Source organism: Phaseolus vulgaris, chromosome 3 (genome assembly GCF_000499845.2).
Source record: "Phaseolus vulgaris cultivar G19833 chromosome 3, P. vulgaris v2.0, whole genome shotgun sequence".
Lineage (NCBI taxonomy): Eukaryota > Viridiplantae > Streptophyta > Magnoliopsida > Fabales > Fabaceae > Phaseolus > Phaseolus vulgaris.
The window spans coordinates 6,290,551-6,313,122 of record NC_023757.2 but is presented as its reverse complement, the minus strand read 5'-3'; the positions used below and the strand labels follow the sequence as shown (position 1 = coordinate 6,313,122).

Genomic DNA, 22,572 nt, shown 5'->3' with positions numbered 1-22,572 from the left:
GATTAGTGTTTATTTTCGATGGGGAAATTTTGATCAAAATATTCCCCGAGAGTCTAAATACTTTCCTCGATTAGCCTAAATAATTTCGATCCGCATATGCTGAAGGGCACACATCAAAATATTCAGAATTCGACAGTAACCTAGAACAATACCTACCCATTTCGAGCCCCCAACCTTGAAATTGTTAAAATCTTTTATTAAAGCATGCAGAATTATGAACAAACACTTTATGGTAATGCCTAAAAGCCAACTGGAGAAAGCATATAACATTGGTGTGAGTACACCAGGTGGTGCAAAGAAAGAAAGGATGCTAAAACACCAAGAGAACTTCCAAGAACACACTTCACACAATCATCTGATGAAGAGAATTTGCAGCAGCTCTAAGATCATCATATCCAATGCTTACCTAACCAGAAAAAAAAAAAAAAAGGGACGGCAGAAGCGGGGCATAGGAGAAAACGGGGCAGGGGACGGAGAAAAGAGCGCAAAACAAGGGGGAAACTTAGTTGTGATAATCCGAAACTAAAAATCAAATGTCCTCAAAAGAAAGGAGAAAAAACCCAAGAATTTCTATAGCACTTCTTAGGAACAAAATCTAATCTTTCAAAAAATCATAAGTCCGTAACCATACCAAGTCAGCACGATAAATGTGTTCCACAAAAAATAAAAATCCCATATTTCCAAAAAAATCCAAAAGTTCTACACCACTCAGCAACAAGCTCGTATTTTCCAAAACCACGATTAAGTTGTAACACCTATCAAATAAAACAAATTCAACACAATAAAAAACCAAACACGCTCATTAAGATGACACTGAAAGCCACTCTATCTACAAGTAATGGTAAAAATAATAAAAAACATATTTTCTAAAAGAAAAAATCCAAAAATTCTACACCACTCAGCAAAAGGCTCATATTTTTCAAAACCACAATTTAAGTTGTAACACCTAGCATATAAAAATAAAAATCCCATATTTTCTAAAAATCCAAAAGTTCTACACCACTCAGCAACAAGCTCATATTTTTCAAAACCACAATTTAAGTTGTAACACCTATCAAATTAAATCAAATAAAACAAATTCAACACAATAAAAAACCAAACACACTCATTAAGAAGACACCGAAAGCCACACGATCTACAAGTAATGGTAAAAATAATAAAAAAACATTTTCTAAAAGAAAAAATCCAAAAATTCTACACCACTCGGCAACAAGCTCGTATTTTTCAAAACCACAATTTAAGTTGTAACACCATATCAAATCAAACCAAACCAATTCAACACAACAAAAAGCTAAACACAATCATTAAGATGACACTGAAAGCCACTCAATCTACAAATAATTTTAAAAATAATGACAAGCAAAAACATCGTGTACTGGGAAACATAAAGAACTAAGTAAAGCACAGACAAGACTGACAATTAAATTGAAGAGCCTACGCAAAATGAAGCACCCAATAGTTTCACGGAGAATTACCTGTTGAAATCATTTGCATTTCAGCATTTACTAAAGTAAAAACTGTAACTCAGCCAATTCTCAAACGCAACATGGTGAAACTCATTGCAGCAACATCCAGGTTCAGTTGACCTTTACATAGAAGCTTTACCTAACCATGACAATTTCTTGGGGGGGAAATAAAAAAGAAAACAAAAGGGCAATGGGGAAAAATGTAGGATAATATAAGCCACCAGATGATGGTAAAAAAATTGAAAATCAGTACAGAGTAAATGCATTCATATAAAAAACAAAGTTAACAACCCTCCCATATTGCTCTCAACTTGCTAAAAGAAAAACAAGTATGCTCTAAACCATAGAGCATCAGAATCTGACTGCATACCTTAATTTACACAAGAGAAAAATCAACCCAGCATAACTGTATCTCAAAGCTCCAACAGATTTCAATGAGAATAACCTGCATTTGTTTTGGATATAAAATGCCCACCATACCACAAAACATGAGTACACAAAACGGAGCCAATGGTTGGCCACATCAAATAATGATGCTCGCAACTAAACAAGATCATACTAAAAAAATTGACCATATCAAATATGGAATATAAACATAACAAACCAATGAGGAGACAAACTAAAAAGTTCACTAAAGTTTCAATTAACACATTATTGCAGTCCTTTGCCAAATAAGTTTTAGATGCACATAATCGGACACTGGTTTAAAAGGGTTTCTCCCTCCAAACTATCACTTTTGAAGAACTGGAAGCCAAAAATATTAAGACACCATCATATTTTAAAATAAATATCAAAGCCAGACATAACAAAAATTACCTTTAATAAAAAGAATTTTATACTTAAAATAACATTCCAACATACATCAATCAAGCAGTATGCACTGTTGATCATGACAATAACAGGAAACTTCTTGAAACCTTAAACCACACCAACAGCTGTGGGATTCTACACTTGATCTTTTCCAACAAGACCTGCAAAAAAGAAATAAACAACCGAAGATGTTCATAAGCCAACAGAGAATAATCTGGGGACCAATCAAATAGTGGAGGCATCATCCTCAGAAACGCAGCCTTCCTTAGAAAAAACAGTATATTCCTCGGAAAGATCTTGCTCAGGAAATCTTCAACATAGAAAGTCATGATCCATTCAATGCTTTTGAAATAAGATTATACTATAGTGACAAGTAACAATAGTCTTGGGTGACGCCACTTCCTGATCAACATTTGTAAGTAGTGAGCTTCAATTATCCTTGCTCCTTAAATACTTCTGATTCAAGAGCAAATAACAGAAATCTGTACTAATAGCTACATTGTTAGCACTATCAGAAAGCCCGGTAGAATCTTTGATTATCATTAGGAACCTCTACTCCTGCAACACAGAAAGTAGCAAGTATTGAAAAACAGGCAATGAAGGTGTAGAATCACTACTTTTTCCTATATTTAAGGTCATTAGTCATTACCAAGCCAAGTTTGCTTAATATTTTACATTTCCCACTTCTTCGACGCATATCCATCCTGCATCAAAGAGGGTTATCAGATCTTTAACACTAACTGAACAAAATTAACAATGATGTTTGACAATAAGACTTCCTGTACCTGGGTTATCATCAGCTTCATTTGACTCATCTAACTTGTAGTTACCATTCACTGAAGTCAGCATCCCAGTATCTTTCAGGATAATTGGTTCCAGCAAGGCATCTCCAGAAAGTTTTGAGTTTTCATCACAAGTAGTATTTTCTCCATCACTCAAATTATGCTTAATTTCTGCAGATCCAGAATCAGATTGTGATTTCCCCTTTGAATCATAATCCTTGAAATTTCCTTGGAAGGAACCACTACCATCAAATTGTTCTGATTTTGATTTTGGTGGGGTTTTCTTTTGATGCTCGGATTTTTCATCTCGATTTCCGTATTTATCACTAAAGTGATGCTTGCCTTCAGGGAACTTTGACCTGGATTGTTTCACTTCAAAATTTCTCTCATCCAAATTAATATGGGGTGAAGTGCCACTTTTGTCATGCTCACCTTCTAATGATGTTGACCTTGAACGCCTTCTATCTCGATGTTTTGATTTCTTATCTCTATTTTCACCAGATTTATCTTTAGAGCGATGCTTCCCTTCAACAGATTTTGACCTGCCCCTTTTAGAATCCCGATGTTTTGACTTCTCATTTTTGCTTTCATCCACCCTGACTTCAGATAGATCCCTATTTTCTGTAGATCTTGACCTAGAGTGCCTTTTATCACTATGCCTCATTCTTCTATTTCTGTTTTGATCCAATCGCTCAGGTGAATCATGCTTATCATCCACAGATTTAGACCTTGAGCGTTTTTTGTATCTGGATCTACTTTCATCCACTTTTCTTGGGGATGATCGACTCCTTCTGTGAGGCTTTTCATCCACAGACCCTGACCTGGATCGCTTTCTCTCTTTGTGTTTAGACTTCCCATGCAAAATTTCCTCATTTTTGCTAGAATGAAGCCTATCATCTGATGATCTTGATCTTGAGTGCCTTCTGTTTCTTAATTTTTTTTCATCAGTGTTCGGAGAAGCCCTACCTCTGCGACGACTGGGAGAGCCTGAATCAGCGCGTGACTGTTTCCTTCCTCTATGAGGTGAAGTTTCTCTATGACGTTTTGGAGAAACAGATGATTTCCTTGTATGAGGACTAACACTCCTACTTTTGTTTCTTCTAGAAACAGATGAACGATGATCAAGTGATCTATCCAAGTCTCGTTTTCTGTATCTATCACTATGTTCCCTACTATCTCTAAAGCGCCTTTCCCTTTCATAGCTCGAGTAATGATGGAACCTCAACGGTGACCGATGATCCCTAGAATGACGAGCAGGTGAATAAGAGCGAGACCTCCTCCTTCTCCGGTAATTGATAGGAGATCTGGACTTTGATCTAGATCTTCCAGGAGGGGGAGAGGGGGATCTGCCAGAGGAAATTAAATCTTAGATTAGACAGAGAACTTTGTAAAGAACAGAGTGTGATAAAGACATGTTTAAATTAAAAATTATAAATAACAAGATTTTTCACCACAATTTAATTAAAATAAAAGTGAATCCATTATCAATGACTATGGTAGACATTAAAAATTCCAAGGCCATCAAAAACATATCTCTACTGATAAAAAAATAAAATAAAATAAAACATATTTCTAAATACAATTAATTTTTATTCAGCGTAATTTTTACTTTATTTTTAGCATCCACATGCACATACATAACCCTACCACATCCAGCTAGGAATAAAAAAACTTCATTTGATTCAAATATTTCAAACTTCTACGTTGAAACCTATAATAATCCAGGACAGTTTGTTGGTCCTAAGAGGGTATCATGTCAATCATCAAATCACAAGCTCAACAACGTATGTCAGTTGAATTTCATATCCAACTATACATAACTCCTCTGATGAAAATCTCCTTTTACAATATCTACACAAGGAAAGCTGACCAATCAACATGGAATTCTCCTAAATATGTCAATTCATACTCCGATATTGTAGCTCCGATCATATAACCTCCAGACCCAATACAATACCACAGGAGAGCACAAGACCCTAAAACTCAAGCAACTTTGGAATGCAAGAGTAAATGGGCAAGAGGCTTAAGTACAGTCATCCACTATTCCTAACGAACAAAGGGCGCTAAAAAAACCAGCACGTCAATCCCCTCCTCAAGTTGAGAATAATAATTATCCAATCTGTAACTGCCACAAATTTTTAAAAAAAAAATATATCTAAGACGAGTTGCTTCCATAGTAAGCCCTGGGAAAATAATTAGGAATTCCGTGCAATCTGCTAAGAAAATATGTTGATAAAATGAATGCCTCCCTAGCAGGCATTACAGTTTACTTCATCTCTTTAGTATAATCCATTACATTCTATCCATACCATTCAGATTTCTGACACAGTTTGATAAAGTAGAGAAACTAGATTATTTAGTTCAATAATTGAAGGTGGTACATAAAAAGAATATGCCTTTTATTTGTCAAAAACCTTATTTTCAACCAAGGTCTCATTAACTAAAACGTGTACTATGTAGCTAAAAATTTATTCTAATAGACTTTAGATATTTCAAGTATGTTCTAACAATAATACAATCCTAGCTATATACTATTGGACCAGCACAGAACCATCTTAAGATTGTTCAGATGATTGCCAGCACAGAACCATTTGGCTGGTTTCAGTTAGGATAGTTGATTGATTGGCACAAAAGTTGCAAGTTGTGCAACTTTTTTCTAAAAATACTGTATCTTCCATAATCCTGAACATAATAACAAATACAGAAACAATTTTCTCAGTTTTGCAAATATTTCTCACACCATTAATTCAAACATGAGTTCATGATTCCTACTTCCAATATATATAGGAAATACTTGTACTGCCCAGAAAAAAATCAAAGATCTTGAAATAAAATTTTGAAATAGAATCAAGAAAAGAGGGCATATGTTAACCTCAAAACAATTCACTAGAGTGAACAAACCTGGATTTTTGCTTTGTCTCTTTCTCTTCACTTTCAAGTCCATCAGGATTCAATTTCTTACTTATTTCTGCAGCTCGGGCAGCAGCTAGCTCTGTGGCAGATTTCATGGTTGCAGCTCGATTAGCAGCCTGCTGAGCAGTCATGGTTTGTTGCATCCTCAATGCTTGCTGGAATTGCATCTGTTGCATTGCAACAGCTTGCTGCATCATCAGAGGAAGAGATGATGAAGCAAGTGAAGAATTCACCACAGATGGCTTTTGTGGAAGTGATTTTGCCATTTCAACATTCAAAGGGCGCCCCCCAACATCCATGTTGTTTAATGCCAGAGCAGCAGTTGCCTCTTCAGGCTTTGAGTATTCTATATAAGCAAAATGCTTTGAATCAGTGATGGTACAATCAACAACAGTGCCACAGAATGCAAAGAGTTGCTTTAGCTGTTCCACAGTGAGAAGAGGGCTAAGATTGCTAACTTGAAGGGTTTTCTTCAATGCATCGTCTTTACTAGACTTTTCAGGAGAACCTGATTGTCGTAACAAATATAATTATAAGAAAAAACTAGGAAATAGTAAAACACAATTGGAAAAAAATCACAGTCAAGCATAGTGCAAAATCAAGGCAAGAGAGCTTTCATCCTGCAAAATGAAAAACTACCACCAATACAAAACAAAATTGGCACGTCAACAGCATACCAGCAGAATCTTTCGCAGACTGAGCTTGCACCTGAGCAGCATGCGCTTGAAGGGCTTGGGCAGCAACTATTGCCTGAGCTGCAGCCATTGCAGCGGCGGAAGGTGCCATAGGAGCTTGGCTAAGTGTTCCCATTGAGGTTGTCGCAGCTAAGGCAGTCATTAGCAAATTATGAGGTGGGTGATTCAACTTACAATCTACTTTTGCACAACGCCCATTAAGGTAATCACGACAAACTTCACCAAGTGAGGCCCCAATTCCAGGCAAAATAGCACCACCAGAAGCTCCAGCAACAACCCCTGGAATCATTCCCAACAATCCAGGGAATGCCCCTGAAACTGACCCAGAGTAATTTGGCATGTTGGGCATAGTTTGATTAACCAGGTTTGGAAATGTAGATGCAGGAGCTAAACCCAGCAGCCCTCCACTACCATTACCTAACCACAAAAATCAAAGCATTGAAAATTGACCACCATGAATATCACTACAAACCAAGAAGCATATGCGCAGCAACAATGATATTTTCAAGTTTTGTTCAAGTAAAAAAACATGTAATATTGTACACAGCATAACATAATTCCAACAATGGAACAGAAGCTTAGCAACAACTTCGATAATTCTCTCTTTCCTTTCTGTTACTACCCAAAACTCCACCTATGCATAAAGAATCCCAAGCCAAAGTAAGAGAGGGTTGCATTAAGCCTTTGCCAGACAAAGTATAACCCATCAATATACTGAACATGAAGTACTCACACAACAGGCATTTAACTGATCAAACGATATAATGTAATCCATATAGCCAACTTCCCCTGGTGGAATAAGACTTTTGTTGTTTGTTTTATCAGTAGTATCCATTATACCAGACAAACCAATACAACACGTGAAAATAAAAACCATTCAACTGGAATTGCTAACCAAACCTAGAACAACTCAAAAGAACCACATCTGAGCAACATATACTATATATTGAAAAAGGTAAAAACCTAACGCAGAGAGGTTTGGTAAACTAGTACCTGCTGCACTGAAAAACACAGGAAAGGGACTCCCCATGATAGGCCTCCCATTACACTCAACACTGACCATATAATTTCCTCGCTTGGGCACCACATAGGTCACAGTATAAGTTCCATCACCCATATCCTTCACCATCCCTTCTTGCTCAGACCCTCCAACACCCAACCCGGGCGTCACCCTCACCTTGATTTGCGCGCCCCCGTTGGAAACCTTCCTCTCATCAGCATCCTTAGCGACCACAACAAACGATGAAGGGGCACACGCCGTTCCGCCGGCGATCCCGGTACCCGCGGCAGTGCACTTGGAGGGATCGACGGGCCCAATGGGCTTATTGGCCAGGTCCTCGTACTCCTCCGACTCGCTGTCCGATTGAACAACGCCCCCACCCTTCTCGCGATTCTTCTCCAAACCCTTGAACGTGGCCTCGAACGCCGCCTTCGCTGCCGCGGCCTTCTCCGCCTCGCTCTTCAGCTTCGCCTCCTCCGCTTGCTTCATCCAAATCGGTTTCGCGGCGCCCGAACCCCGATCCCCCATCAAACCTACCTACAACACCAATCGCCAATAAATAATACCAAAACCTAATTTTGGGGACGGGGAATTTTCGATAAATTTATTAATTCGTAAAAATATGAAATATCTAACAAGAGGAAACCCTAGCATAAAAAATAAAAAAAAATTATAATGATAATGAGTATGATTTGGAAGATTGAATAGAGAAAAAGAAAAGGCGTGGAAATGAATTGAAATTATTGTCAGGGTTTGACAGAAGATGGAGGACAAATTGGGAAAAGAGAGAAAATGGGAGAAGGTGTACCTTTTTCTGTTCGTTGTGACGGCTAGGTTTGGTATTGGAGCTTCGGGCTAAGTCTGAGCGAAGAAGAATGAGTTAGGGACAGGTCGAGATATATAAGCGAAATGCTACAAACAAATAATATAATATACATTGGGATAAAAAGATTTAGATCATCATCTATTCATACTTTTGCTAGATTAAAATATATATAATTTTATTATTTTTATGGATAAATAATTTTAAAAATAATATAACTTAAAACATATATATATATAAATATATATAATTATTATTTTTTAAAATTATTTATGTATTTTATTAAATTACAAAAATAAATTATTTTTATTTATTAAAATGTATAATTATCCAGATTATATTCAAAGAAGTTATTAAATGATGTATCCTTATATAATGGTGTAAATAACGTATCCAACTTTTAAAAAAAAACATTAACATTACAGTTTTAATTATTTTTTAATAACAATCATTTCGCAAATCATGTTAATAAGAAAAAATGGGTTGGTTCTTATATTCGTTACAAGATATGAAAAATTGTTAATGAAATATCCTTACCAATATTTTTTTGGCAGTTTTATTGAAGATAATGTAATTAATTATTTCATTACAGGGTAACTAAATGTATTTTGGATAATTTAAAATATTAATATAGTTAAAGATATTTAAAATAAGTTTTTGAAAAACTAATTAAATATTTAATTAATTTAATTAATTAAATGTAATTTTAAAAAATTTAAAACAATGTCACTAAATTATATGTTACCAATAAAATAAAATTAATTAAAATAAAAGAGAAAATATCGTTAATGAAAATAATATAGACATTTATCTAGAATCAATGTTACAAGGTGACTCTCTATATTGTCTTGAATCTTCTATATGATTCATGTTTGATTGAAGTCAGAATTTGTGACACAACTAGTGCTTGGTGTTTATTATCATTATGTTCCTTTTCATTTTCTTCACTTGGATGTTTGTGAAGACATGGTTATTCATATAAGGTATTGGATTGTATGCATATAGTGGGGTGGTTAAAGAAGTGGCAAATATATTATGTGATCGAATTGACCAAAATTTAAGTGGAGAAGGAAATATGTTAAATGTGAAAGGAACTTTATGTTAAGATGATTATCAAGCATGATGATGAATAGTGTAAAATAGAAAATATTATTGGGTCAAAATAGAATAGGATGTAAATAGAAAATAAGATATAGTGTAAAATAGAGAAAAAATTGTGCAAATAAAAATGTAGGCAAAGAAGACACGAATATCCAAATGTCCTCCCCTCAATGGAGATAATCTTACTCAAATGGAAGCATGTCACTTATCATTCACCCAATGGAGAGGATTTGCAACAATAAGGTAATGTCACTTGTCACACTCTCATTTAAGTGGTTTTAATCAACTTTCTCTTATAAATAGGAGTCTTTTATATATGATTTTTAACTTTGATTTGAGTAATAAAGTGTTGTCCAATTTGTGAGAGTTCAAAGTTCTCTCTATAGTTGTTTTCTTTATATAAATCTATACTCCTCTTAGTAGTGTTGGTCCAACATTACTCTAGAAAGTAAGTATTGGCCTAACCTCACTTATATTCAATGTTATAATTTCCATCTCTTTCCAAATTTATACAGTTCTTCATGCTTTCAATATTATTCATCTTCCATGGAATATATTCAAATCAAAATAAAGAAGAAGAAGAAGATCTACAAATGAATTTGCAAAGTCGAATTGCATCATTTGGTAATCAAACCTTTGATTTAAGAGATAAGTAGCTTATTTTTCAAAAAAAATTCTTATAATTTTCATGTTTTTTATATTTTTATTGGTTGTTTTGATTGTTCACCGATTGATTTTGTGTATTTTTTGTCCGGTTCAAATTCATTATTCTAACTTTAACCTTCATGTATGTGTTTTTAGGTGTTACTGTGTTCATGTGTTTTTGGTGAAATTTTCTTATAATTAAGTTATTTTGATTTTTATAATCATGAATGTTTTGTCTAAAGTCATGTTAAAGCCAAAAATTATCACAAAATCCACTAGTTAAACTTTTTTTTTCAAATTTCTTCATAGATTAAAGCTCTTAAATGCTTTTGTTTTTCATTTTTTAGTTCTTAAATTTCTATTAGTTCATTAGCAATTTTATTTAAAGTTAGGTTTCCATTATCATCTTCTCCTAAATTTCTGTTTGAAAAATTGTCAAAAAAATTTGTGGTGCGAAAAGCAATTTTTAATGTTGTGGACAATAATTCATGTTTGTTTATGAAATTTCATTAAATTTTTGTTGCGCCTTCAATGTGTTCATTTTGTGCTTGAATTTGGCGCGTTTTCTGAATGAAATCACATTAATAAAACATGAGCATATGAAGATTCAACTGCAATCAAAAGATAGTGATTTGGAGATTACACGAAGAAAAACAAAATGACGAACAACAAATAGCACAATGTTGAGTTTTATTTTTTGAAATTGAAAATTGATGGCGAATGCTTTGAATGCACGAGACTCTGATTAATATGGGTATTACAAAAGTCAATTTTAAATTCGTTCAATAGAAATTGAATCTATGTTGATGTGTAAACAAGGATAATTTTGTTCAAATCCTGACAAATTTGATTGAGGCGTTTCATCAAACAACTTGTGTTTTTTTATTGAAATTTTAAGTTGATACAAAATAGTGTTGGTTGAAGCATCAGGTGAAAGTTGATTTTATTTGTTGTCATTAATTTTTGTGAAAACAACAAAATATACATGAGAGTTGTTTTGTTAGAAAGCTATTTATTGGAGTGGTTTCGGGTGAATCAAATTTTAGTGGCGTAAATTGAGTGAGATTTAAATCAATGTGGTTAAATTTGGTTTTACACAACTATGCAAAATTAGTATAATAGGTATTCTCGTGTAGGATTTTTAATTTTTATTTTCCAACCATGTAAAATCAAGTACTACATTTTAGTTTATCAAGTATTGCATTTTTATTTTTCTAACTGTGCGTATTAATTATAGTGTACTTTAGTTACATTCCTCCAACTAATTATTCTACCTACATCATGCAATCCATGCACTATATTTATTGTTTTTGTTTTATATTATGTAATGTGCACCACGAAAGCATAATAATAAAATCTTCAAGGTTTTGTTTCACAATGCGCACAAAGTTTTCTCTTTGCCTCTTTTCTCATTGCAAACGACTATGCTTTTGCTTATGCAACTTCTACCTTTCTTTCATCTTCTACCTCCTTCTCTCACATCTTCTCTACTCCAATACACTTCAAATTAGATAATCATAACTATCTCATTTGGAAACAACAAGTCCTTGTCACGCTTCAGAGTATCAATCCACTCGATTCCTAGATTCTTTTGTTGCTCCTTAAATTGGTTGGTTTCACTTACTCCCATCAAATTAGATTTATCCTAAAAAGCATATTATTTCTCACATACTCATATGTCTCACTTTTCTTCACTTATAACATATCATGAATCATTCCATTATTGGTCATCATCTGTTTGTACATGACTACTTACGGTATCCCGATAGTGGTGCATCTCATCACTTCATTCATGATGACACAAACCTCTTTATCAAGTGCGATGATATAAATTGAAGATTTATGACATTTACTAGTGCTAAAAGTGTTACTCAACTTAATACATCTCACAAATTATTTGTTGATGATTTTATTATTATTAATATTATTATTATTAAGATTATTATTTATAACAATAATTTTAATATTAATAATGATATTATTTTAATTATAATAAATACTATTAATAATATTATTTTTATTCTTTTAATAATATTATTAAAATTAAGATTATTATTAATAACAATATAATTAATATTATTAATAATAATATTTATTATATTTTAAATAGTATTAATAATACTATCGACAAATTTTATTGATAAATTTTAATTCGCTCTTAATTAATTATGAAATTTACTGACGAATTTTATTTCGCCTAATTACTAACTGATATTGATTTGTGCTAAATTATTTTTTATATTTCAGATTCATCAGTAAATTCGTCAATAATTATGAACTAACACAAATTTATTAATAAAATTCATCGATCATTACTAACAAACATAAATTTATTGATAAAATTTGTCCATAAAATCGTCGATAATAAAAAAATTACCAACAAAAATTTAATACATTTAATTAGGTTTGTAGGTTGATATGTTAATATGTTGTAATTCCACTATAATCTTTTCTTACGATTTATTGTGGAGGGAGTTAAATTTAGCACATCATATAAATAATTTTGATATAGAAGTTTAAATTATGATAATTAAAGTATATTTTTTTTTAATATTCAAATTTAAATATAAATTTTTTTAAGTCTTATATATATATATATATATAACAATTATATAAATAAAATATATAATTCCATTAAAGTTATATCATTTTTATAATTTCTTTGATTTGTAAAAAAGATATAGTTATATTATTATTTAGTTAGTTATGTTGTGTAAACAAAAATAAATAAATAAAGTTCACAAGTTTATGTTGGTATTTGATCACTTATCCTATGTTTTCTTCCTATCATATCTTGTTCTCTTATCATAGTCAATAAACAAATTCTCGTTCACGTAGATTAAAATTATAGAAAAATAAAAAATGCAATACAATTAAGTAAATTAACATGTTAAGTTGAGAGAATAATCTGGTTTTGTTTTTCTAAAAATTATATATTGGATTGCAAAATTGTTTACGGTAAAAAGTTACTTAAATCACATATTTTTCTTTAAGGTTTTTTTTAATTGAGGAATGAATGTGTGAGAATTTGAGGTAGTGAATGTGGGAGAAATTGAAAGTAGAGGGTAAAAAAAGTTAGTGTGTTTGGATTGAGACATGTTACTTTGAATTTGTGAATTTTTTTTTATTGAAGTTTGTGAGTAATCTCATAATTACAAATTTACTATTATATTTTAAAAATAAAACAATTAATTATTAAGTATTTTTGTGTAAATTTGAATGAATTAATATTATTAGTAGTATAATTCGATATAGTTTAATAATTTTTTTTAAAAAAATACGAGTTACTTTCGAAAAAATAATTCACATAATTCACATGTTAAATTTTAAATATTTATAAAAATTGTGAATTGTTATATAAAAATAAATAATTTAAATATTAATAAATTTAAAAATTGTAACTAGAAAATCCTTTTGTATTAAATATAAATGTAAATAATATTGTTATATTTATAATAATAATAATAATTATATATTTTGTTTATTATAAATAAATATATATTTTTTATTAAAATTTTATTTTATTTTATTATTAATTATTATTATTATTTCATTTTAATAAAATCTTTGTGATCGTTAAATTTATTTAATAAAATTAAATTTAAAAATAATCTTATCTTCTCAATTTTCCTTTATTTCTCTTCATTTTAAGGAGAGAGGATATTTACTTCACGTTTATGTTATCTTCTTTATTTTCTAAAAAAACTTGGACTGGATTCCAACCATAAAAATTTATACATGTTCTAATTAATAAAATATGAATTCCAACAATTGAGTTAATTATTATTTTAATTATTCAAAGTGTATCTTTGTTAACTTTTAACTTTTAAATATAAAGTATTTTCACTACAATTTTTCTTTTAATGATAAAATTTCCGCGAAAACCTTGGGAACGTGTTATACGAAATTTTGCTAAATGTCATTAAAAACCACTATTTAACATAGGTTTCGAATTTCAAAACTACATGAATTTCAAAACTTTTGTAAAATTTTATGAACGGTAAAATATCATAGATTTCACAAAACGTTCATAAAATATCACAAATTTTAAAATTTCTATACATTTTTAAACTTTCGTAAAATATTATGCTTTTTAAACTTCTATAAAATATCACAGTTTTCAAACTTTCATAAAAAAAAAAAACTTTCGTGCGATACATTTATCAAAGATTTAGAAAAGCGTATTTTATTCAAAGATAATCTAACCTCTTTTAACAAACCTTTGTTAAAATTAATATAACTTTAGAGAGATAATGTTATTTTTATTATTAATTTTTTTATTAAGATACATAAATTTATTTTACTTCTTTAGTAATATGAGAAATTATTTTTAGTGGATATACTTAGTTAATCAAATTAAATACTTTTATAAGTATGGATCTACTTATTTTTAGAGTAAAGTAAATGAAATTACTTATTTCCATCTAAATTTTTTATTTTATTTTAAATTATTTTTCAGATTAATTAGACAATATGTGAATTTGATTCTTTCTTAAAAGATAACTAATATATCTTCTTTAACTTATCTTTCTTTCTTCTTTATTAATATATACTTAATTGTTATTTTAAAATGAAAAAGAATAGTATGAAAAATTTCTTTACTCAGAAACCGACATTCCAAAGAAAGATTTGTTTTTACAAATATATTTAACTTATTAGGTACAATTACATTATAGTTATTTTAAAATTTAATTATAATAATGTTATAATTAAATATATTTGGATGTACCTATTTATAACCTTGAAATTATAATGAATATTATTTGTAATAATCAAATATAGTTATGAGTTGATTAAAATTATCAACTTCTGTAATAATTTTTTATACTTAAATTAATTTTTTAATAATCTAAATTTTATTTTTTTGGTAATATAAATTTAATTCTTTTAAATATTAATAATATTGTTTAGATAATTATATAATAAATAATAAACATATATTTATACAATTAATTTTTAAATGCATAATTTTAATTTCTATTCAGCATGTATTCTAAATAACATAACTATATTTAAATATTTATTTAAAATTTAATTTGAATCAAAATATATATATATTTTGTTTAGTATTTCGTAATAGCATCAAAATTATAATAGAAATATATTTTTATTGAATCTAATTGAATATGAGTATGTTTAATTTTGCATCTATTTTAATTAAAAATATAAGGTATTATTATTTTTATTAATATTTTAAATAACTAATAAGTATAATATTTTTATTCATAGTTTTTGTAAAAGATTATTATTATTATACTTGTAAAACAATTAAGTAAAAGGGTTATATAAATATATGTTTTATTATTTATTATGTAATTGTCTAAAATAATTAACATTTTAAATAATTAACTTTTATAACATTAAAAAATTAATTAAAATATAAATAAATATTGCATACGATAGTAGTTTTAATAAACTGATAATATTATATTAAACTTTCATATTTAATTTAATTATTTTAAATAATATTATCTAATTATAATATTAATATAATTAAATTTCAAAATAATTATAATGTAACTATATCTAATTAAAATAATTAAAATGTATGTGTTTTATAAAATAATGTAAAATCTTTTTCAAAAGTTCTTTTTTTTTAATGTAGATTTTTCTTCATCTTTCTTCGCAAATCAAAAAGTTTAATGAACAATATAACCTCACATATATATACTTGCTCGTATTTCTTATCAAGTCAGTTAATCCAAAATCGAAAATATTCGTGCGTTTTCGCATTAATAAATAATAAATCGCATGAATCAATCTGAGCATAAAAAAGATTTTTCATAATTTTTTTTCATGATGAAACAATTATTAAATACACATGAATGAAAGGAGAAATAAACTGTAAAAAAATGTTAATAATTTTTAATAAAGAATAAAATACGTATATTATTACTTAATTTCAACAATAAATTTAGAATAAAATAAAAGGTTAAGATTGAGGCATGGTTAGAGTAAGTGACTTTTACTCATACTTATACTGATGATTTCAAAGATAAATAGTTGCTCAATTACTTTATTAAGGAAATAAATAAAAATGATAAGTTTTTAATTTATTAAAATAATTTTGACGTAAAATCCTCTTGTAATTTATGACATAATAATCATTTTAACAAATAACAGCCCAATAAAAAATTGTATAAAGTTTTAGTAGTAAGTATGATATTATATTTTATATTTATTATACATATAAACTATTAATAATATAAAAAGGTGTTAGAAAACGTGAATTACGGAAACTCTTAATTTGGGGTAATTGTTTCAGCAAGGCATGCGTGACAACATAGGGCTGTGTTGCTTCTTGTGTCTCTATTCCATCAGAATTCCATGATCTCTTCTTCCCTCACCTTTGACATCAACGATTAAGGCTTCAATTTTCATGCTCAGCACAACCCTTTTCTTTGATTTTGAGTCATGATTTTCAAGCCATAAAGTTGTATGTGAGGTGTCAACAAGGTGCATAACTTATCCTTCTATGGTGTTTCTATGTGCATCTTTATCTTCATTCCGTCAATTGATTTTCTTGTTTAATTACTAATTTTTGTATGCATATTCAATGGCTTACAGGGTCAAGGGATCGAATTGGACATCTTGGCCCTGCGATTCCTTTGTTAGTTTCATCAGAAGATATTTTTTGATATCATTTGTCTGATTGTGACAAATGGGGGCATCTTCTGACAACATAACCGGGTTTGTTCTGGCTGTCTCTTCCAGCATTTTCATTGGCTCTAGCTTTATAATAAAAAAAATGGGGCTAAAGAAGGCTGGGGCAACAGGGAAAAGAGCAGGTTCATCATTCCTCTCATGTTTTCTCTTTGCTTTTTGGCGTGCCAAGTGTTCAATTATCATTTTTTCAATAGTTATTTTAAACTAATTTTTGTTTTTCTCTGACCAGCTTCGGGAGGGCATGCATATCTATATGAACCTTGTTGGTGGTTTGGAATGATCTCTAGTAAGTGATTTTTTTTTTTAATTTTTTTTTTAATTATTTTAGTTCTGCATTTACTGGGATAATGTACCCTGTAGCATTTTTAACTGCAACACACTTTTGATAAGGTATAATGCATAAGCTGCCTCCCTTCCTGTTTTGATCTATATAGGATTTCTTGCTGTGATAAATTGTGTTGCATGCTTGACCTAATTCCTTTTTAAATGTGTGATTGTATTCATTGTGTTACTTGATATGATATACTTCATTTTGGGCTTTTTTCTTAATCAGTTGTGCAGTTGAGTCCTGTAGCTTCTGTAGAAGATTTTAATGTTTGGTGGTAATGCCTAGTCACCTTTTTTTAATAATTCTTTTTCTGAGGTAAAGGCCGGTTTTTGCTTGACTGCAAAGGAATAAGATGCTTCAACTTTTTAATGTTTTCCAATTAAATGAATGGTGTCTCGTTTATTGTCTTTATTTCTGTTTATCAGGAAATTACCATTTTACTGTTAAGGGTACATGGATGTAGAATAATTTCTACATATTTGGACTACCAAAAATTATTGATTTCTAAGCGATTTCTATCTCGAGGAAAAAGTATGTAAGAGTAGAGGTATTTTGGTTCTTTTACTCCACCAATAATTGCATTAAGTGTTGGTCTGTCATTATTAATCCTCCCTCCCTCTTCTTATAAAGATACAAACAGTGGAAGGATGACGACTATTTCCTTCTTCGATTCATCTATGGTTTAATCTGATAAATGTTGACTTTAAGTGTTATTTGTTCTTTCTTATGATGGTAGCACTTTACAAGTTAAGAATAAAACCAACGAGCAAAGTAGGTGTACTTGACTTCCGGGATTTTATATTTGACGAAGCTTTGAAAGTTCAAAATTGGGACAGCTTTTATCATAAACTAATGAAAAATTTAGTCAAACGAAGGACTGACTGGGTTTCATACTTTTACATGATACAGTTGGGGGATATCTAATACACCCCTTTTGTTTTTTCTGCTTGCTTCCATATTCATAAGTTGCCTCTTTTGTTAAAAAATAAGCTTCTAATCTATTCAAACCTGAAGTAATGATGAGCAAACCCTGTTTACTATTGTTACATGTTCAAGAATTGAAGTTTCAACTTTATATGATTATAAAAAATGCCTCGGCAAAGATCAGTGTTGCGCTATCTTACACACGCATATATACATATACATATACATACATATATACACACACATCTTTGTACTCTATAACTAGAAAAAACGTATCTGCAATTGTTCTCACTTACTAATCTATGAAAAATTCATCCACTAACCCTTTTTGTATGCTTAAATTTTCGTAGTGATTGTTGGGGAAATAGCCAATTTTGCAGCCTATGCCTTTGCTCCTGCACTACTTGTAACTCCTTTGGGAGCTTTAAGTATCATTTTCAGGTACGGGACATGATATTCTTCATGGCATTTGCTTCCTTTGAAACAACTGTGGATGGGCATCTTCATCCATCAAATTTTAATTTGGATGCTGCTTGCATTTAAGAAATAGTTGCAAACTAATATCACGATGCAGTGCAGTACTAGCTCACTTTATCCTAAAAGAGAGATTGCACATATTTGGTGTGCTTGGATGTGCTCTCTGTGTGGTGGGATCTACAACTATTGTGTTGCATGCTCCCCATGAAAGAGTTATTCACTCTGTTAAGGAAGTGTGGGAACTTGCTACCGAGCCTGGTAACTTTTAATCCCTGATTGCTTGGTTTCAACATTGAAAGGATTCAAGGCATTCATGTATGATTTATTGAGCTGACATTGACTTCTTTTCTTCATCAACAGGATTTTTGGTTTACAGCTGTATAGTTGTGATTGTGGTTTGCGTCCTTATTTTCTATTATGTTCCACGATATGGGCAAAGCCATCTGATTATATACGTTGGAATATGCTCTCTCACAGGCTCAATTACGGTATCCATTATGTCTTCAATGCTCATATATGTAGTGTGATGATTGACCATAATATACCTACCCTCTGTATACTTAATTTTGTTCCTTGTTGCGCAGGTTATGAGTGTGAAAGCAGTTTCAATAGCTATGAAGCTTACATTTGAAGGCAACAACCAATTCGTTTACTTTCAGACCTGGTTCTTTACAATTGTTGTGATAGGATGTTGTCTTTTGCAGATTAACTACTTGAACAAGGTAAACTTTGACTTATATCTGTTAGTACATGCACTGTTGGTGACATGTATTCCGAAGTACAACTTGAAATAATTATGCCGAAGTTAAATTTGTTTTTCAAAACTTTCTATTGGTGATTAGAGAGCGAGCGTTGAAAATATTATTTCGTTTTTTTCTAAGATCTTTAACATTTGAACTTGATGATTAGTTTCTAATTTTTAATGCTTAAAAAATATCTAACTATGCTTTTGTACAGGACTGTATCATTTGCTAAATGGAAATGTCTGCTTTTTTAATCTAACATTTGCTAAGTGGAAAAGGTTTTCTATGGTTTATTTATCTTAATTGGCATTGAACTATTTCATTTCCTTCCATCTTCAGTCAAAGATGAATAATATTTTAGAAATAGCATGGCATATTCAGCATTATTGTACACTTTCTTTAATAATTAAAATCAATAACGCTAGAATCCTTGAAGTAAGTGTAATGATTAACTAGTTCAAGACAACATGCTTATTTATTGTAAAGCTATTAATTTTGGAGAAATATTTCAGGCTTTGGACACTTTCAACACCGCTGTTGTATCACCAATTTACTATGTCATGTTCACAACATTCACCATTTTTGCCAGCATAATGATGTTTAAGGTAACTAATTCTTTTCTATGGTTCCATAGTTACATATTTTATGTTTTTTTATACTTTTCTTTAAAATGTGCTTGGTGATGCTGCTAATTTTTTTATTAAGCAAGTATGCACTAGCATCAGTATATTTTCTGCAACCCCAATTAGGTTGAGACTAGATTTTTTTTTGACACCTTAGATAACATCAATAAACAGCAACATACTTAGATATTATTAGTAAGAAAAATAAAATATACTATGTCGAAAGTACGTGAACACATCTATTATCCTCTCTATATATGAGATACTTGAAACCTCATTTTCATAAGAAGAGCCATAAAATTCAACCATCTATTGAAAAGTCTCCAAGGAACAATATTAGGACTAGTGAATGCCTAGACTGCACTTGTACAATCACTCTCAATCCACAATTTTAACCATTTCTTTAGGTTTCAATAGCATTCATTCATAATGGGAAAAAGCTCTGGTTCAAAATCTGTGTCTGTCCAGAGAAATAGAAAAAAACCCATCATAGCAATTCTATAATCACAAAAATTCCCACCACAAGCTGCATTCAAGGAATCATCCTTCACTGTTCCATCTTTATTATATTTCACCCATCCACACTCAGGAAGTTCCTAATTAACTTGTATTGCATTGACTTCTTGGGATGACAATCAACTGAAAAAGCTTTGATAATGCTAAATTCCCTAATTATTCATATAACCCCTGCAATGTTTATCGGCTATATTAACGTAAGTATAAATGAGATTCTTAATTCTACCATAAGATTTTCCAGCATTCTCAAAATGCACTAGATTACTGTTTTACCATATTTCAGAGATGGTATGTATAACAGTTGCAGCCAAGACAACTTTAGCTTGATCACTCCAATAATTTTGTAAAATAGAGAGGATAGAATCAATTGAAGAATAATCAAATATTAATATTCATCAGATCATTAAGCCATTTCCAAAACGTAGCGGCCATGTCATATATTAATTTAGAACAATATCAACAACAAAAACGTGTTTTCACTCGGCGGAATCAGCTACATAATCAAAAGATGCCATTGTGCTTCCAAATCCACAAATTTTGGAATAACTATATTTTATATGAAAAGGGCTAAAGAATATGTAGCACAATAAGGACAAAATCCAATTTAGGTACTTCAGATATAAGACTCTTGTTTCACCTAGTTTTAGTTAGACTATGAAGAAACCAAAACTACCGGCAGAGTAAGAATTAATTTTACGGAAAATGACATTTTTCCTTGCATGATTTGCTTATAACTTGATAGTTTTTATTTGTATATTTCAACTAGAGTGGTAACATTTCTAGATTGTGGATGAATGAGGGTTTATCTCCTTCACAATCATGTTTAGAGTAGGATTTTTAATAGCATTCAAAAGACCAAGAGTATACAGTGTAATCTAAGAAAAATTGAAGTTCTATTAAAAAGATATGATGACAAATAATAATTCTTCTAATGTAAAATGGATTTAACATTTTTAAGGATATGTTAGTGATTACCTAAAAGATGCTTGAGTATGGTTATTACAAATTTTTAGTGAGCAATGAGATCATTAGAGAAATCATTACAGTACATTCTAGAGGACTAATAACATGAATAGAATAATGGATAACGAGATTTTGATAAGGTTATAATGCATGATTAACATCTACCATTGGTCAATTATCTGCATTGCTATATTGTCTTGTAGACTCATTTCATCTGCAGTATTATTGCTCTTGTAATTTGCCAATGGATTGCAAATCATTAACTGCTTTTCTGCTTTGTTGATTTTCTACAGGAATGGGACACACAAGATGCATCACAAATTGCCACTGAGGTTTGTGGCTTTGTCACAATTTTATCTGGGACCTTTCTTCTTCACAAAACCAAAGATATGGGAAATAAACCAGTACAGCCTCCGGTTTTTATAACTCCAGAACATGCGAATAACAACTCAGCGACTTGATAGCCATGTTGGTTTTAAACTCTAGCCTGGAAAACCATGCATGGTTTTTCACATATGTTTCGAAACTGCAGACAAATTTCAAATCATATGAAATTTAAGCTATGTATGAAATTTCAAGAAGGTCAGAAAATGAGCGGTATTTCTTGGTTTTAACAAGCTTGTAGTGTCAGGAAAGTCAAAACAGAAAGCAAAAAGTGTTAAAGAATACAACGAAGCATTTCAGACAATATTAGAGAATAATTATCCCAATCTAGTTTCCTGTAATCTTTTTCTTGGGATTTTCCCTTTGGCAATTTCTATGAGCAGATGATTTTTGTCTGAAATTGTACATAGCTAATACTCTAAAGAGTCTTCATATCAGATCACGATCCTTGAAATCCATTTGAAAGTCTTATGGTCTTCACACCTCAATGTTGTCTTGACTCATGAATAAAAGAAAAATAGTTGAATATTCATTTGGCTGAGTGTACATATATATTTAAGATCAATTAAAAGGATAAAGCCAATTTTTTTAAGATATTTTTTCTAACTACGTCAAATGTAATATGATTGAATAGTGAAATACAAAGTAAAAAAAATAAAAAAAAAATGAGACAATTTGTTAACTCAATTGGTAGAATTATGTATGTTTATAGC

General features: G+C 30.5%; 2 protein-coding genes across 11 annotated transcripts; one reads left to right on the top strand and one right to left on the bottom strand.

Moving 5' to 3' along the window:
• Positions 1-175: 175 nt before the first annotated feature.
• Positions 176-8,625, bottom strand: LOC137806452 (uncharacterized). Of its 10 annotated transcripts, none has more exons than XR_011080347.1 (10): positions 8,475-8,625; positions 7,660-8,203; positions 6,649-7,083; positions 5,960-6,479; positions 3,062-4,404; positions 2,926-2,980; positions 2,283-2,834; positions 1,837-1,911; positions 1,476-1,621; positions 176-406 (listed from the first exon to the last, which is right to left on the bottom strand). XR_011080347.1 is itself a non-coding variant. In XM_068606588.1 (7 exons), the coding sequence occupies exons 2-6, from the start codon at positions 8,192-8,194 to the stop codon at positions 2,940-2,942; spliced, it is 2,874 nt and encodes a 957-aa protein (XP_068462689.1). In that variant the 5' UTR covers positions 8,195-8,203; positions 8,475-8,625; the 3' UTR covers positions 2,270-2,834; positions 2,926-2,939. The 10 variants fall into 10 exon arrangements, 3 of the variants coding, with proteins under 3 accessions (XP_068462689.1, XP_068462691.1, XP_068462690.1); XR_011080346.1 differs by having other exon boundaries at positions 2,328-2,834; XR_011080351.1 differs by having other exon boundaries at positions 5,960-6,317; positions 8,475-8,605.
• A 7,817-nt stretch (positions 8,626-16,442) lies between these two features.
• LOC137806451 (probable magnesium transporter NIPA1) lies at positions 16,443-22,391 on the top strand. The gene is made up of 9 exons (XM_068606587.1): positions 16,443-16,691; positions 16,803-17,023; positions 17,131-17,187; positions 18,504-18,594; positions 18,728-18,888; positions 18,991-19,118; positions 19,215-19,352; positions 19,886-19,978; positions 21,769-22,391. The coding sequence occupies exons 2-9, from the start codon at positions 16,897-16,899 to the stop codon at positions 21,934-21,936; spliced, it is 963 nt and encodes a 320-aa protein (XP_068462688.1). The 5' UTR covers positions 16,443-16,691; positions 16,803-16,896; the 3' UTR covers positions 21,937-22,391.
• Positions 22,392-22,572: the final 181 nt, after the last annotated feature.